General features: G+C 35.5%; 3 protein-coding genes across 3 annotated transcripts; 2 read left to right on the top strand and 1 right to left on the bottom strand.

Annotated features, from left to right (window-relative positions):
* The first annotated feature begins 7,256 nt into the window (after window positions 1-7,256).
* On the top strand, window positions 7,257-10,447 carry LOC104756128 (putative cysteine protease RDL6). The gene is made up of 7 exons (XM_010478658.2): window positions 7,257-7,411; window positions 8,044-8,111; window positions 8,240-8,269; window positions 8,367-8,433; window positions 8,702-8,943; window positions 9,868-10,008; window positions 10,095-10,447. The coding sequence occupies exons 2-7, from the start codon at window positions 8,046-8,048 to the stop codon at window positions 10,173-10,175; spliced, it is 627 nt and encodes a 208-aa protein (XP_010476960.2). The 5' UTR covers window positions 7,257-7,411; window positions 8,044-8,045; the 3' UTR covers window positions 10,176-10,447.
* A 446-nt stretch (window positions 10,448-10,893) lies between these two features.
* Window positions 10,894-12,360, bottom strand: LOC104733728 (uncharacterized). The gene is made up of 4 exons (XM_087489741.1): window positions 12,047-12,360; window positions 11,602-11,944; window positions 11,425-11,478; window positions 10,894-11,306 (listed from the first exon to the last, which is right to left on the bottom strand). Exons 1-4 carry the CDS (start codon window positions 12,212-12,214, stop codon window positions 11,194-11,196), a joined length of 678 nt encoding a protein of 225 aa, XP_087345867.1. The 5' UTR covers window positions 12,215-12,360; the 3' UTR covers window positions 10,894-11,193.
* A 1,684-nt stretch (window positions 12,361-14,044) lies between these two features.
* LOC104733722 (zinc finger CCCH domain-containing protein 64) lies at window positions 14,045-17,566 on the top strand. Its single transcript, XM_010453281.2, has 11 exons — window positions 14,045-14,240; window positions 14,332-14,605; window positions 14,689-14,815; window positions 14,920-15,039; window positions 15,134-15,251; window positions 15,527-15,948; window positions 16,048-16,333; window positions 16,420-16,513; window positions 16,650-16,795; window positions 17,045-17,252; window positions 17,348-17,566. The coding sequence occupies exons 1-10, from the start codon at window positions 14,169-14,171 to the stop codon at window positions 17,171-17,173; spliced, it is 1,788 nt and encodes a 595-aa protein (XP_010451583.2). The 5' UTR covers window positions 14,045-14,168; the 3' UTR covers window positions 17,174-17,252; window positions 17,348-17,566.
* Window positions 17,567-18,743: the final 1,177 nt, after the last annotated feature.

Genomic DNA, 18,743 nt, shown 5'->3' with positions numbered 1-18,743 from the left:
GAGACTTCTTTATCATCAAGCCCTTGTTCCGATTTGCTCTCTGTGGAATCTTCACCTTCGTCCGAATCAACTTGAGTATCACCACCAGATCCAACATAAATTTGATCCTCATCACTACTCGAGTCATCAACTAGGTGTGGGCGATTAAAAACACCATCATCTTGAATCACCTTTGATTTCTTGCCTCCTCTCACCAAACCTTGTCGAGTTGCTCTCACCATCTTCTCTTGAAAATTTTTGTCAATCGCTCGATACAACCAAAGAAAAAACACACACAAGATTTTTTTTTTTTCTTCTTTTCGATACACCCGATGACAACCACCAAACCTCTTTTTAAAATAAAACCCAAATAAACCGTAAAAATAGAATTGGTTTACTTAAATATTTATTTCCAAAAACCAGAATCCTTTATACCTTTTTTTTTCCCGACTAGCTTCGACTCAGAATCACATCTCACACACACCAATTGAGTTCCTCAATGTTGCAAATCGATTAAAATCTAAAGCTTTTGTGAATATATCAGCTAACTGATCTTCAGTATCAACATGATCAATCTGAACTTGCTTTTTCTCAACCAATTCTCTGATAAAATGATGTCTTACATCAATGTGCTTGGTTCTTGAGTGTTGGACTGGGTTCTTAGAAATATCAATTGCACTTTTATTGTCACAATACACTTGTAAAATTCCTGAATCCATACCATAATCTGCTGACATCTGTTTCATCCATAACAACTGAGTACAACAACTTCCCATTGCTATATACTCTGATTCAGCTGTAGATATAGACACTGAATTTTGTTTCTTGCTTAACCATGCTATGAGATTATTACCCAAAAAGAAACATCCTCCACTAGTACTCTTTCGATCTGTCACACTTCCTGCATAATCAACATCACAATACCCAACTAAACCCTGATTAGAGCCTTTAGAATACCAAATTCCAAAAGCAACAGTCCCTCTTACATATTTAATGATCCGCTTGACTGCTTCTAGATGTGATTGTTTTGGATTCGACTGATATCTTGCACACATTCCAACACTGAAACTCAAATCTGGTCTACTAGCAGTGAGATATAACAAACTTCCTATCATTCGCCTGTACTGCTTGACATCTACTTCCTTTCCATCAATGTCCTTTGACAATTTCAGAGATGTGCTCATAGGTATCTTGGCTTCTTTACACTTATCCATCTGAAATTTCTTTAGAAGCTGCCTTGCATAAGTACTTTGTGAAATGAACGTTCCTTGATCAGACTGAGTAATTTGTAGTCCCAAAAAGTACTTGAGTTCGCCAACCATACTCATCTCGAATTCTTGTGTCATGTTACCCACAAAAGCATCCACTAGCTTCTTAGATGTACTACCAAAAATAATATCATCAACATAAATCTGAACCATCATGATATCATCATCTTGTTCTAAGACAAACAAGGTCTTGTCAACACTTCCTCTAGCATAACCTTTCTCCATAAGAAAACTAGTTAGCCTTTCATACCAAGCCCTTGGAGCTTGCTTTAACCCATAAAGAGCTTTCTTCAATTTATAAACATAATCTGGCTTGATAGGATCCTCAAACCCTTTGGGTTGTTCAACATAAACTTCCTCCTGTAAAATCCCATTCAAAAAAGCACTCTTGACATCCATCTGAAAAACCTTAAAGTTTAGGATACAGGCCATTCCTAGAAACAACCTAATTGACTCTAGTCTTGCAACTGGTGCGAAGGTTTCTTCAAAGTCTATCCCTTCAATTTGTGTATATCCTTGTGCTACCAATCTAGCCTTATTGCGAACCACAACACCACTTTCATCAATTTTATTCTTGAAAATCCATTTGGTACCAATGATATTCACATCTATTGGTCTTCGCACTAGCTCCCACACATCATTCCGTTCGAACTGTTCAAGCTCTTCTTCCATAGCAATAATCCAAAAATCATCTTGAACAGCTTCTACATGATTCTTTGGTTCAATCATCGACACAAAGCACTCATAGAACACTGTCTCCAAAACTGTAAAGTAACTTGTCATCTTTTGGAAATCGATTTTAACTCCTCTAGTCTTCATCTTTTCATTCAAATCTCCAATAACATCAGATGCTGAATGATTTTTGTGAACAAGTTGTAACCCTTCTGGTTTTGAAACAGGCACTTCTATCTCAGATTCATCATATCGTGTCTTAGTTGCAACTACTGGTTCTGTATCACTATCTGAATCATCATCATTGCCCACAGAACCAGACCTGTCATCAAACACAACATTAACTGATTCCATTATGACACCAGTCCGTTTGTTATAAACCCTGAATGCGGTACTACTCTCTGCATATCCAAGAAACATGCCTTCATCACTTCTAGAATCGAATTTCCCGAGATAATCTTTATCATTCAAGATATAACACTTGCAGCCGAACACATGAAAGTAACTCAGATTCGGCGTCTTGCCCTTCCATAACTCATATGGTGTCTTAGTCATGTTTCTTCTTACATAAACTCTGTTAATTATGTAACATGCAGTATTTAAAGCTTCAGCCCAGAATTTTTTAGGAACCTGATTTCCATGTATCATTGCCCTTGCCATTTCCTGAAGAGTTCTATTCTTCCTCTCAACAACCCCATTCTGTTGTGGTGTTCTTGGTGCTGAATACTGATGTACAATCCCTTGTTGCTCACATAAATCTTTCATAGCCTCATTCTGAAATTCTCCACCATGATCACTCCTTATCTTTTTTATTCCTCCTCTTTCATTCAGTAATTGTAGAGCTAGAATCTTGAAACTGTCCACAGTATCAGATTTCTCTCGTATAAATCGAACCCAAGTGTACCTGGAATAGTCATCAACCAACACAAAAACATACTTCTTTCCTGCTAGACTTTCAACCTGCATTGGTCCCATCAAATCCATGTGAATCAAATCCAGAACCGATTTGGACTGAACATCCGGTACCTTTTTGTGCTGAATTTTAACCTGTTTTCCATGATTACACGGTCCACACACCATATTGTCTTCTCCTTTAAGTTTTGGTACTCCTCGTACTATCTCTTTGTTCACAAGGATAGTGAGATTCCTTGTATTCATATGCCCTAGTCGCTGATGCCAAAGATCAATACTGGCTTTAGCACTGAAACACTTAATAGGCTCCTTTTCCCACATATAGCAGTTGTTTCCAGATCTTACACCATACAATTTGATATTCCCTGCCTCATCTATAGCTTTGCAGTCAACTTTTGTGAACAACACAGATAAGCCTTCGTCACAGAGCTGGCTTATACTTATCAAGTTAGCTCTCAGTCCTTGTACTAAGTATACATTCACAAGTTGTGGAAGCTCAGCATCACATGTTGTACCCTTGCCTTGAATAAAACCATGACTCCCATCTCTAAAAGTCACTGTACCTCCTTTTAATTTCTTGACATGTTGTAGGTTACCCTTGGTTCCAGTCATATGCCTTGAGCAGCCACTATAAAAAAACCAAGGTTCTGAGTCAACTTGTTCTTCAGTAATCATTGCCATGCTGCACCTGAATCCTGATCCAGAAGCCACTTTTAAATTCGATTGATATAAATCAGTTTTCTTCATCCACACTTGTCTTCTTATCCCATTCCAGAAAAACCTTCCTTGACGTTTTAGTGTACCCACTTTTTCCCAAAATTTGTAACAAAATCGCTTGTAGTGTCCAACCTTTCCGCAAAAATAACATCCCACAGTCTCTCTAGACACGCTCGAGGTTGTTTCCTTCTCAGACTGATATACTCCAGCAGACACAAACTTAGTCAATTGTGATTTTGCTCCTCCATTATCTGTAAACCCAAGCCCTTTATGAGTCTTCTCAGTTCTTCCATAACTCAAGATTTTATCAAGTTGCTTGGTGCCTGCAAACATATGTATCTTCCTATGCTGCTGATCCAAATCTGATTGTAATTGTGAAGTTTTTTCTTTTTCTTTACACAGCTGCTCCTCTAGTTTGTCAGCTTTCGCAGATAACACCAACTTTTCTTTCATCAAAACTAGTGAGTCTTTAGCAATCTTCTTCTCATCCTCTAATTCATTTTGTAAAGTCACGATCAGTTCCTCAAGACGAAGTTTTTCCTTTATTAATTCTTGGTTCTCCTTTCCTAGAGTTATGAGTGTGTCTCGTACTTCTTTGTAACTCTGAACAATGTCAAGAATCTCTTCCCCTTCTGATTCTGAATCAGTTACTTCTTCCCCATTCTCAAACTTAGTGATTCCGACCATTGCCACCAGATTAATAAGCTCTTCCTCGCTACTGCTATCATCATCTGATTCATTCTCAATACTGATCATGGACTTCTCTTTCTTGGTTTTAGAATTACTCACACATAAATCATGTGTATGTCCAGTACCTTTGCAAATTGTGCACTTTGCTTCTCGTATCTTGCTTGAAGGACATTCTCGAATAAAATGTCCATATCCTTTACACTCATGACACTGCATATCAGCTTTTCTGTCTTCACTTGTTCTTTTGAATAAGGTAGTTTTCTTTTGTCCTTGACCCTGTTCAATCCTTCTCAATGCTCGATCAAACCTTCGTACCAGCAGACTTACAGTATCCTCCTCTCCTTGACCAGTCGTATCTTTGCTTGCAGTTAAGGCTATGCCTTTTGGTTTCTTGATTCCGTTCAGCTCCATCTCATGTGCCTGTAACATTCCAACCACTTCACCATAGCTGAGATTATCCAAGTCATGAGATACAGTTAAAGCTGTCTTATACCCCATGAACCTAGATGGAAGACATCTTAGAAACTTTTTAATTAATTTCGGGTCTTTATAGGTTTTTCCTAGGGTTAAGGCCTCTTGTGCTAATGCACTCAACTTGGAACTGAAATCTGAGATCGACTCATGATCCTCCATCTTTAGGTTCTCAAATCTTGATGCTAACATGTCTTTTCTTGAGCTCTGCACTTTGGTGGTGCCTTCATAATGGATCTGGAGGATATCCCATGCTTCTTTTGCTGTTTCGCAACCCTGAATCAAATCGAACTGCTTCCTCCCAACACTGCAATGAATTGCACTTAAAGCTCGCGAGTTATATTTCGATTTCTTTTGTTCTTCATCAGTCCATTCTGATTCGGGCTTTGGAATTCTCTTTCCTGATTCATCTTTGATCGTAGGTTCTTCCCACTTTTCCAGAACAGTTTTCCACGCAAGTCGATCAATGCCTCCTATTATAGACTTGATCCTTGACTTCCAAAATCCATAATTTCTATCATCCAAAACCACCTTATTGTTGTTGATCAGATCTCCGTAGCTCTCCATCTTGTCCGCAGGAACTCACCCGTAATATTCTGAACAAGTGCCGCTCTGATACCAATTGAAAGTATGAGAACTTGTGATCTAATCAATGTAACAAAGGTTTCTTTTAAACTTCTCTTTGATTGATAGAAAATCTGTTTACAAGTTTGTTCTAAACAATTTTCTAATCTCTCAAGACTCTTCTAAAAGAACCCTCACGCTCTCTCTCTAAGTTCTTAGCTCTTCTTATTTCTTAAAGACTAAAACTTAGAAGCTAGGTTAACTTTTCCTTGTTTGTGCTAAGACTTACAATTAGCCTTTGCACCCTATTTATAGAACTAAGACTTCTCCTATTCTATACCTAATAGGATTTAGACAATTTCCTTTTTCTTTATGATATAGGAAATTTCCCTCTTTATGTTTACATTCCTATTGTAAACATGAAACTCTTTGTTCTTCTAGAAGCTTCTCGCACCTTCTACTCTTGTATAATTCTTTTAGCTTGTTAAACACCGACATAATTTTCCTGATGTTCTGTTCTTGAATCAGTACTCTGTTCTTCTGAATCAGTACTCAGTAATCAGTACTTTAGGTATCTCTTTTGATTGTTATACTATAAATTATGGGACATCATCCCACTCATGGACCATTGTTACCCCACTCATTATTTGATTTGTCTCTTTCTTTTCAAAACATTATATATATATAAATATAAACATCATAAATATAAACATTTGGATTGGCAAACGCACATTTTTCCTCGTACCCTAAACAACATCGTATTGATATGGGGACCATGCACATAATGAATCAAATCACATGAAAAGTTTTTATCATTTTTTTTTTGGTGAAGGATTTTCTTGCATAAAATTTAGAAGGATATAAAGAAATCAATGCATAACATCGTTTATCCTTTATCGTTATATGTGAGAGAGTTAAAAGAGATCCCAGCAAGAAAAGCTTATCCTTTATCGTTATCAACTTGTAACATCGTTTATAAAATATTATATTAATTATCATACGTTAGTACTCAATACCAATATGATTGTTAAACTAATTAGTGTGTGAATCAAATGGTTCAGCCGTATTTTTTAGTTAACTCCCTATATTCTTTATTAAAAAAATTTCTTAGTTGAGGATGGAGAAGATCTGGATCTACTAGAATCACAATTATCCGGATTATTGTAAGTAGTGACTAGTGAGATAAGCTGAACCAGTTAATAAACTAAATAGTATTCATTATGATATCTATGTTAAAGAAAGCGTAGAGTATATGTTTATAAGAGGTAAGAAAAAATTCTAAATTGAAACATGCAAAACAAAAAATTGCAACTTTGGAATCTTTAACAACGAATGAAGCTGCTCATTTGGGGACAGCTGTTAACATCACAGCAAGCTTTTATTGTGCTTGAAAAACAGCACACACACATAAAAAGCAATATGAGTTACCCAAAAGGTATTAAACAAATTAAAACGACATTTTTGGATTTTATTAATTAAAAACCAAACTCAGATTACTTTGCTCTTAAAAAAATATCATTCTGAAAAAAAATATAGATTTATGCACAAAGACGTGATATAATTAAGCTTTAATTCTGTACGTTGTGACAAACAAAAATAAATAAAAATAAGTATGAAGGAAATAGATAAATTATTTAAATTGGAAACAGAGATCGTCGATGCTCACCAACATTAGTGACAATGCTATATATAAATTTAGGATCATGAAGCCTCTATATCTAAAAAAGGTAGTATTTACGTAATCTGGCTATTAGGATATGTCTTTATGCTATGGGTTTTCTGTATTATTGTCCAATGGTTATTCTTAGAACGATTTATTTTTTAATGATACACAGTGATACTTATATTGTGATGAGTATAAGTACCAAACCTTGAGTAGGGACAGAGAGTAGGGGCATTGACTCGTAAATAAAGGAAAAAGTTAAGGCAATTGTTTTTGGATTGGCAAAAAGAATATATACAGTATTTGGACTGGTTTTGAGTGATGTTGATAAAAAAAGACAAAGACTGGTTTGAGTGAGGTAGAGAGAGAGAGTCCGGGAGAGAAAGAGATAGGGAGACAAGTGAGAGAAAAAAATAGGGTTTTTAGTGAAGTAAAGAGAAAGAAGATCTGGGTTTGGACTGAGCTAGAGAAAGAGGTCAGATCTCTTCTTATTTTCTTTCTTTTTTGATTTCTCCTCCATCGTCCTTGGCTGTTGCATCATCTTCAACAGACCCATCAAATCTAAAAATGTAAACATTTTTTGTGATAAAAGCTTGAGCCCATCGATCATAAATCTTTACATTTTTTTGTTTGAAAAGCAATTACTCTTTACAAACCTGATCAAAATGCATAAAGCTCTTAACTTTTGATATCAAAGTTTTCATTTTTTTTGTGAAAAAGTTTCAAGCTTTTTTTTGTAAACAGTTAAAAGCTGGATTGCAAGCTTTGTTTCTTAATAGTTTCTATGGATTCCTTTTATTATGGCCGGTTAACTGGATTTCAAGCTTGTTCTAATCTCGTTTCTATGGATTCGTTTGTGATTGAAGCTTAAACCCATCATCAGTCTTTGCATTTTTTTTTGTTTGAATATCAATTACTCTTTATGAACCTCATAAAAATGCAGAAAGGTCTTAACTTTTTCATATTTTTTGTGAAAAAGTTTCAATTTTTTTTTTGTAAACAGTAAAAAATTTGACTGCAAGCTTGTTTCTTAATCGTTTCTATGGATTTCAATAATGGGGATTTCAAGCTTGTTCTAACTGTTTTTTTTTGTTTTCTGTCTGCTAGATATGGATAGCGGAAATAAAGGAAAGGGTAAAGGAAAAAAAGTTCCGGAAGCTCCACCAACGAGAAAGGTAAACAAAACTTGTTTTTTCGTCATCATTTATTAAAACCTAATTTCAAACAACGGAACTGAGATACATAGTATCAGTGATTAAAATAATTTTACTCCATTTATATATTTGTTTTTTTATATATGTAGGTTTCTACCGGAGGAGCGAGTACATCAGAGGTTATCATAATTATTATCTCATTTTCATTAATTATATATAGTTTGATTTGGAACGTTAATACTAAAAAGGTTGGGTAATCGTATTATGTTTTTATAGCCTGATTCTTGGGATTGGGGAATGTATCCCGGTGTAATCGACCGTGTCCTCGATCAAGTAAATCAAGGTACCTGCCTGAGATATCTATTATATTGATCAATTAATAATGTGTTACATTAAGATGAATTGTAAATAAAAACCTAAGAATTTGGAAGACGTAATACAGTCCTCTTGAAAAACGAAAGTGACAGTTTCATCCAATAAAACTACGACCACAAGCATCTGAGTATATAAAATGAATGAAAAATTGATGAGTCGTTGTTTTATTACGCCTTTCAATTAATCTAGTAATTGAAACTAATGCCACTGTCTCTCTTTGGTACTTTTTTGTGCAGCCACCTGTTGGGCAATCCCAATAGTGAGGGCAGTGCAAGCTCTTTTGAATATTGGTGTCGGTTTGCAGCAGCAGATTCAACTGTCAGTGCAGCATATGGTCAACAATGTGGTCTTTTGTCCAGATCAAGGCGTCGCCAACATCAAATTATCTTTAAATTTCATGAAGAACTTTGGAGTTTGTGTAGAAAGTCAGTGTTGCCACCGTGGTGAGCTACAAAGGAGAAAATGCAAACATCCAAAGGTAAGTCATATTATATTATCTTAGATATTTCAAATTATCAATAATTAATGTGAAATTCACTATATTGACAATTTTGGGTAATAATAACTTAATTAACACACTATAGTATCTCATTCCTACATTCACACTAGGTTTGGGTAAAAAAACCTGAATCAAAAATTTGAACCATAACCGACCTGAAAATATGGTCTCGAATCCGAAACTGAAATCGGTAAAATACTTTATTAGGTCCTAATCTCCTAAACCCAAAAATCCAGAACCAAACCTGGGACCGAACCGAGAATCGAATGGATACCCGACATGCTCAAAATAAAATAATATACATAAAAATATTAGTTATAATTTGTTTCTTTATAACATAGTTATTCAAAACTATAGCTGAAAATTCAAAAATATTAACTTTTTCTAGATCAAAATACTAAAAAATAACCAGAATTATATTGAAATGTTTAGCTATATATTCAAAAATTTAACCAAAACTTTTAAAACTTATTTTTTTTAAAAGTTTTTTTCTTAATATTAATCATTAATTTTTTCAAATAATCGGGTAAAAGTCGGGTATTTTGGGTAATCGGGTAAAACTTTGGGTAATCGGGTACAAAATACCCTAACCCGAATGATACCCGATTTTTTCCGGATATTTATAGGTTCTGAAATTTTAGACCCGAACCGACCAAACCCGGTAAAACTCGAACCGAACCCGAACCGATATTTTCTATTTACCCTATTGGGTCCTAAACTCTTCTACCCGAAAGATCCGAACCCGATCGGTTCCTACTCAAACTCGACCCGAGTACCTGAATGTCTAGGGCTAATTCACACAACATTTATGTAGAAAGACCAAAAACCTATCATCATTTGTAAATTTTTAAAAAAGTTATTGTAGCATAAATACTTTTGGTTACATTTTATCATCATTTGCAGGTTCACTGCTACACAGTAGACAGCTACACTTACAGCGCTGACATTGAAGATGAAGATCTTGTAGAAATAGTTCGAAGGCAACCTGTTGCAGCCTTCATGTCATTTACTGATGAACTATTAGACTACGACATCGATAGAAACGTAAGTTTAAATTATCAATATATTTTTTTTTTACTATTATTTATTTCAACCTCCAATTTATGTATAATTTTTTGTTTGTTTTGTAGTGGATGTTTCATCGTGATCGTACCGAAGATGGACCTTTCACCCCCATGCATACTGTTCTTATAGTAGGTTATGGTCGTTGACCATATTGGATTGTCCAAAACTCATGGGGAGAACATTGGGGAGATGGAGGATATGCTTATGTCTACCGCTCGACTGTTCGTGGACGTTCACTGTCCCAGTTTGCTGCAGTTTTTCAACCTAACATTAGAGGATTTCCAAGATCTCAGGGACCAGATCAAGCATGATTTTCGTTTATATTTCTTAGGTTTTCCTTTAATCAAAACTAGAGATTTTAATTTTTCATTGTACAGAAGATATTTTTTATTGATGATAAATAGTTAATCTTGTCATGGCTTCAACTTCTCCGATTAATTTCATGTTACCTTTTTAAACTTAACAGGAATCGGGATAAGTTGATCCGATTTTATGGTAGTATTCTCATCAGATTTAGAACCTCGTCAGTGTTCTTGGAAATCCTCAATAAAAAATCGGATCCAATTTCTTCAATGACGTTTTTTCAAACCAGGTGTTGATATATCCTCCTTATCCACACACTTAGCAATCGATAAGACAAATATTTTGAGAATACAATGAGCAATTTCTCCCACGCTGACCTCATATTATATGATTTATGAATATGCAGCAACTCTCTCTCTTGGGTTGCTACCAGTCACATGAATTGTGTTCTCTTATTCAAATCTTTTAGACAACAACATGATAATCCTAGCCGATATTCAACTTTATATGGAAAGCTAAAACATCAGCAAGTAACGGTCGTGCGAGGAATTAGAGTAGGTCTTGGCCAAAAACAATACCGGCTAGAAGAAAACTAGTTCGAGAGAATACAATCAACACTGAGAAGTGGGAACTGTCGAAAGATGAGCAGAATAGCAAATAAAAGATACAAAAATCAAGAACTGTAGAAGATTCAGATGGTTCAGAAGAGTAAACTATCGAAACATAAAGATATGTCTTGAGACTCGATACAACTTATTAGACTAGGACAACGTTTCTAGACTGAGAGGACTTCAATAGGCAACACTAGAGGGTGTTAAACAGTGTGTGTCATCATCACCAAGGGAATGGTATACTTTTCCTTTAAAGAGCAGACCAGGTATCGAGAGAACAAAAGTAGAAAGCTCCAGTACGATCGAAGACAAAAGGGACACCAGCTTCAGGAGGAGCACGAAGAAAGACAACAGGTGGTTTATCTACACATGAAAACACAACATATTAATAATTAGCGAATTGATGAGGGAAAGCAGAGCCATTGATTGGTTGGTTTGATCAGATAAAGCAACAAGGTAAAGGAAGAGTAAGAAGCAGTACCCTCGTCATCAGAATACATGGGAACGGGAGGTTGCACATCTATAGAATCCATCTCTGTATTGCACAATAAACACACAAACGAGTTAACAACATCCGAATAAGGTAAGCAAGCTAGCCAAAGATTCTAATCAAAGCAGAAACCAAACATAGAGAGAGAGAGGGATATAAGAAAATCACCTTCTTGCTTGGGCTTGAGCCTGAAGATGGGAATATCATACCGTTTCTGTAGACGCCACACTCTTGCTTGATAGATTTGCGATTCAGGATTGGATGACGCCCTATCTGTAGCCCAGAATGTTAAAAAGCAGAGAAGACCACCAGAAAATCTGAAATTTGCTGAGACATGCTTGTCGAACACGAGCTTCTTCGTTAGATGAGCTTGATTGTATTTCTCAATGGCAAAGATGGTATATTCACGGATGATTTCAGCATTGCTTCGTCTTTGGCTAATAGGCGGTGAAGTATCCAACGACCTAGTAGGGAACACGTAATCATACTTCTCCCAATCAATCGTGAAACCCTAAATTAAAGCAAACGGATCCCAAAAAAATTATATTCTCATCAGATTTCGAATCGAAACTAAATTTGAAGGAAAAAAAGGAATCTAGAGATCGGATTTTACCTCGGATTTATTGTACTCGTAGTGAAACATCCCATACTGTCGAAGATACTCATCATCTTCCACGTTTCCTACCTTGAGCTGTTTTGACGACGCTTTCGATCCATTGTCCAACTTCAGAATCTTACAAGGACGATCGTTAACCTCCATCGAAACAGTGTCCACCATCATCGCAACCCTAACAAACGTACGTACCTTCGCGAGGAAGAAGAAGAAGAAGAGAAGAGAATATTCGTTTCTGGTTGAAAGATTCGGGAAAAAACTTGTCTACAAAATATCTTCTTCCGACTTCTGAACCACACATAATTTATAAATAGTTAAAAGAAAAAAACAACCGCCAATAATTCTCAATAAAAATACAAAGCCCACTACTGTGTAATGGGCCACACTAAGCCCGTTAGCCTCGTCGTATCATGCTGAATATGAGACAAGTAGATTGGAGACATATTAATAATAATCTGTGTAAATGTTTTTATTTTCTTGTCCAAGTTTTCTTTTTATTCAATAACTACAACAATTTTTTAGTTCATTTTTGTTAATTAAAATTTATGATAAAATTTAAACTAAAATCCTACCTAGGTTTCTAATCTAATACTAGCTTGAATAACTTTTTTTTTTTTAACAGTTTATTGTCTCTAAAATAGTTTTCTGCAGTAGTCGGTTGTCTGTGCGAAATATACAAAAGATCTGGACATGTACCTGAATATAAAAGCCAAATTAAGTTCTCAAAAACAAAAATCCAAATTTTATGTAATGAGGAAAAAAAATCCAACAAAAGCCCCATATTATGTAAACGCACGTTGAGCAAATAATTTTAGTTCATGTGGACAAAATATGTTTTCAAATGACACTTTCAGAAACCTTGAGCCATAAGAATGATTGCAGAAATATTAATTGTGTAGTTTTTCATTACTTAATTAGGTCTAACAGTTTTATATGTATTTTTAGTTTAAATCATAATTAACTTGAAATCGTTTGTCCACTACATACATAACCGAGAACATTGTGGTAAAGCAAGTTTAGATTGAATCATAATTACTTTAAAGTCATTATACATTTATATTTATTAGATAAGAAGCTCTCAAACATAATCAACCAAAACATCTATTAATCATTATTCAAACTTTTACAATTTATGAATGCATAACACATATAATATTATGTTACCTCATCTTCGTAATACCCTCGTGTAATTACTCTTTCATATTGGATATCCAATGAAAACCTTAGTTGGATTACATGAAAACCCATTTAAAACCAAAAGAGAGATTGTAATGATATCATTACCATACATGTGAAATCTTAGATGGGTCACATGAAAACTCATTTAAACAGAATGATAGATTGTAATAAATAATGATATAATACATGTGAATAAGCCATGCTATGAAAATTTATTAAAAAAATATATAGATTTGAGCAAATATTTGTAGTGTCATAGGCACCAAATACGTACTTAAATAACAATTTTAGATGCCAAAATTATTTGTTGGGGGTGTTAAATGATGAGATAGGTGAGAGACATTTTAAACACGATATTTCGTATTGAATGCTAATATTGTCATCTATTAGTTCAAACTTCAAATTGATGTAAGTCATAAATAACATCAATATACATATTTAACACTAATATTGCTAATTACAATATTAGTTCAACACTTAGCAAACAGTCAATTTTAGTCGAAAGGATAAAGTCACAAAAATACTAAAATAGATTTCATATATTTGTAAACACATGGATTTTGCATAACAAATCAATGTAAATACGGAAAATAATTTGAATGTTCATATATTTTTTAATTATTTACATTGTGTTGTACCCCTAAAAATTAATCTTATAATACAAATTGCAGTTTTAGCAACAGTAAATTATATATGTCAATGTATATGTTACTTTGAGGATCAACTATCAGAAAATTTAATTACATACATAAGACTATAAGAGAGACAAAAAAAAATGTAAGTCTAAACAATCAACTTAGCCGCCGTTTTGACAGAGACAGCTTAATTGGGCTTATGATAAACCCATTAAGAAGATGAAAGAAAAGCCCAAACAGCCTAAATCTCCTCTGGTCTCCGTCGTTGTCGTTGCCTCCTCCTCCTCCTCCTCCTCCGTCTCAGTGTCATGGCGCCTAGAATTTTGCTTAGCGGAGATCCTCTTGGACGTCTCAATCAGCTCTTCAAACGTGTTCAATCGGTATCTCTCTCTATTTCTCCTTCTGCTCTACGATCTCACGTGATTCTGTATCTCTTAGGGTTTTTAATCGAAGAAGTTCCAATCTTTGCAGGTTAGCAAATCCGCTGGTCCGTTTGATGCTCTAATTTGCGTCGGACAGTTTTTTCCTGACTCTCCGGAACTTTTAGATGAGTTTCTGGAGTACGTCGAAGGTCGAGCTCAAGTTCCGATTCCTACTTACTTCACCGGAGATTATGGCGTCGTCGCCCCTAAAATCCTATCGACGACTTCTAAGAAAGCTGAGAATCAAGGGTTTAAGATGGATGGGCTTGAGGTTTGCCACAACTTGTTTTGGTTAAGAGGAAGTGGGAAGTTCACTCTTCATGGTAAGTGTTTCAGAAAGAATCGATTTTTATATTTTCAATAGGGTTTTTGTCAATGATATTGTGCTTTTGTTTGTGTTGTTTAGGTTTGTCTGTTGTTTACTTATCTGATAGACAATCATCTGATAGTCAATTTGGGAAATATAGTGAAGATGATGTTGATGCTCTTCGTGCACTTGCTGAGGAACCTGGAGTGGTTGATTTGTTCTTGACATATCCTTTTTTTTTGTATTTGTTGATGAATTTGGAACTATTGGTTCGAGCCTTCCTAAAAATTAAGTTCTTTTACAACTTGGTCGTCCTTAATTACTTTACACTAATGAATGGCCTGCTGGAGTCACAAACAGAGCTGCGGTTTCTGATGTTCCTGAAGGAGTGTCTGATTCATCGTGTAGTGATTTCACTGTTTCTGAATTGGTAATGGAAGTTAAACCTCGGTAAGTACTTTTTTTCGATTCTTATATTGTTGTTACTGGGAAATGTTGATAAGTTAGGAACTTATTTTGGTGTTTCTGTTGCCTTTTGTGGCAGCTATCACATTGCAGGTTCTATGGGGGTATTTTATGCCCGTGAACCTTACCTCAATGCTGACTCTACTCATGTAACTCGCTTTATTGGTCTTGCTCAAGTTGGAAATAAAAACAAACAGGTGTGTTCTTTATAGTTCCTTTCACACATCTTGGTACCTCATTGTTTTTCTCTGTTGATATTGGTTCCTTTCTCTTTGATTACATGCCTCGGAGTGGTTATCTTAACTGTATGCATGGCTCCTTCTAATATGGATAAACCTAGTATGCAGAATCTGTGCAAGCTCATGAATCACATCAAATGGAATTTCTTGTTTGTGTTTTCTGCTGATTTGTTTCTGATCATCATACAAATTTCACCAATTCTTCAATGTTACTTCCTTTTTCATATCTACAGAAATTTCTTCATGCGCTTTCTCCTACACCAACATCTACCATGTCACCATCAGAACTTAGTGCAAGGCCTCCAAACACTACAATACGTCCTTATACTTTACAAAAGGGAGCTGCTGAATCGAAGAAGAGACCAAATGATAGTGACTCTGATTCACAGTATTGGAGGTATGATGTCTCAAAGCGGCAAAGGAATGGATCTGAAGGGGAAAAGCTCTGTTTCAAATTTGTATGCTCAGGTTCCTGTCATCGTGGGGAAGATTGCCATTTCCAACATAACGCTGAAGCAAGAGAACAGTGTCGTAGGGGTGTATGTCTTGATCTTATCATCAAAGGTAAGTGTGAAAAAGGCCCAGAGTGCAGCTACAAGCATGAGTTTCAAAATGAAAGCGTACAAAGGAAGCCCAGATCTGAAAATGCTAACAGGTAATTTCTGATTTGCTTCTGATCACTATTCTTGCAAAGTTGGTGCCATTTTTGCTAGGGGCTGAGACAGTAATTGTTGTTTCAAAATTGCTTTCTCAGGTCAAAAGAATGCTGGTTTTGTCTGTCAAGCCCGAGTGTGGAGTCACATTTGATCGTCAGTGTAGGGGAAAGTTTTTACTGTGCTCTACCCAAAGGTTATCTAGTGGAAGACCACATACTGATAATCCCAATCGAACATTTTCCCAATACTCTGGTCTTATCCCCTGAGGGTGAATCAGAGCTCAGTAGATACCAAAATGGTCTGAGAAATTGTTACAAGAGCCAAGGAAATGATGCAGTTTTCTTTGAATTGGTCTCTAAACGTGTTTCTCATGCTAACCTCCAGGTAAGGAAAGTTCCCATTGCAAATCAGGTAGGTCTTTTGAATCAAAGAAGTTGCTTACATTTGTCTGTTTTAATCTACTTCTGTAGGTTGTTCCTGTTCCATCATCCAGAGCTCGTCTTCTTCCAAATATCTTTAGTCTGGCGGCTGAAAAACTGGGGTTTAAGCTTGTGACGAAAAAGTGTAAGCTGAATTTTCTGTATTTCCTTCTCTATCTTATCGAATCTATGGAGGCATGGACCCTAGATTATATATACCTATGTTCGTCCCTAGCTTTCTGAGTTACCTTTTTGATTAAGTTATGTTGTCTTTATTGCAGTTAGTGATAGTTCTGATGGCAGAAAATATCTGCAGAAGGAATACGATGCAGCTTTGGGGCTCTTCTATGTGGAACTTCCTGATGGAACGGTTTTATCACACACCCTGGAAGAGAACGAAGTTTTCCCTGCACAATTTGGACGGGAGGTAAGACATTTCATGCATGGGTGACTTTGCTTAATACTACTATAGAAAGATGCCATCGATAATTCATATGCATGATGATTTTAACAATATGTTCAATACGGAGTTGAACATTCACCATAGTCCTTTTATGCTTAGACCATAATATTTGAAGTTTCTGATTCGATTAGATAGATAACATCTGATCCACCCTAACATTTTTAGGATCCCAAAGGCATTTTGTTGCTTAGGAAATGACATTGGATTTTACAGGTTCTAGCAGGGCTGCTAAAGATCCCAGATAGGGCTGACTGGAGAAACTGTAAAATTAGCCAAGAAGAGGAGGCAAAGCTGGCTGAAGATTTCAAGAAACAATTTCAAGAATTTGACCCTTGCCAATAACGTTGCTGGACAAAATATACGATCACATATTATCTTGTGGGCTTCAATAATGTAAACTCAAAGTCTCCAATGCTCTCAGGTATTGTGTTTCTGTTCTAGTTTAATGCCAAAATTTCTACTATCTTTTGACCGATTATGTTTTCATCTAACCGCCAGACTTGAAATTTTCTCTAGGTCGGAAGCCGAATCATGGGATGCACCATCAAAGATAGCTTTGTTTGTCTCTCTCCATCTCTAGAAACAGGTTCATCAACAGTGTTCTTTATTTTGCTCAGTTAAAAGCTAACAGTCTTATTCCATATCTTATCTTACTGTTTTGCTTGTAACTTCTTCTTTTTGCATCTTGTAAAACAGTTTCTTTGATTAAATTATAGTTTGTTTGTTGAGATGTAAGAGAGTGACCATCAGAGAAACACACAACAGTCGCATTTGCTTCACATGTTTTCACCTAAACTACTGACTTCTTGTTGGTTGGTAAAAAATTATTTTTTCTCATCTAGTAATTAATCTCAATCATTTCTAGCCTAAGTCTAGAATGGTTACTGTAATAAACCAAAACCCACGGAGCATCAATCTTTAACAGCTTGATGAAAACCACATTCGTGTCAAAACAATGAGAGTGAAGCTGGTTTTAGTGAATCAGAATCAAACTCTCAGAAGCATTTGAAAGATGGTACCTTGAGAATGAGGTTAAACATATGGTAAAAGAAGAGAGAAACATCATCTCTTCATCTTTAAGGTTATAAATCAACCTTTTTCTTTTGTTGATGTTGGTTGTTGCAGCTTTAGCAAAAGAGTAAAGGAAACAAAACCAAACCCTCCTATAAAGGGTTTATAGATTCTTGTCTATGCCTGTGCACATGGCTCTGTAGTATTGTTACCTTCTCAATCCTTTAAATTTGTATGGTCCCATATAGTAGTAGGTCTCTCTATATATATATCTCTCTCTTTAAATGCATCAACAACCCTCTAATCTTCTAGTAATTTAGGCTAATTTGCATATTTTTGTAAGATTAATTTCCCCATTTATTGTTGTTTTCCTTATTTTGGAAAAATGAATAATAAATAAATTTTGTCACTGGTGGTAGTACAGTCCCACCTGGACTTAGTCGGATCCAGTTCAGACTTCAGACATCAGAGAGGAATATTTATTAATATCGGTGGGTATATTAGTAATCAATTTGTCACGAGGCTCGACCATCATACGAAATATCTCATCTCATTATATAGGGAGGCCGGCTAATAATTTAGTACTAGTGGTTAGATTAGGTAAATAGGTAGTAGTACATATTTTTGACCACTTTAGATTTCGACAATTTATAACATTTAATCAAACTCAGTTTCTATTCTTTAATCTTTGTTTATGGTCTTCCACCTAATTATATTGGACTTTATAAATACTACTATACGATATTCAAAGAATATACAGTAGTATATAATAAGATTTGTTTGAACAGTAAAGAAGAAACAAAGAGAGAGCTAAAGGTCGTTGTCCGTGATCACTTCTTACAGTTTAAACGACAAGAAGCCAAACTCAAATCTGGTCGTATTGAATCGTTTTGCTGATGTC

Source organism: Camelina sativa, chromosome 2 (assembly GCF_030686135.1).
Source record: "Camelina sativa cultivar CO46 ecotype springtype chromosome 2, ASM3068613v1".
In the NCBI taxonomy this organism is placed as follows: Eukaryota; Viridiplantae; Streptophyta; class Magnoliopsida; order Brassicales; family Brassicaceae; genus Camelina; species Camelina sativa.
The sequence above is the reverse complement of the archived record's forward strand: the minus strand, read 5'-3'. Positions and strand labels throughout refer to the sequence as shown.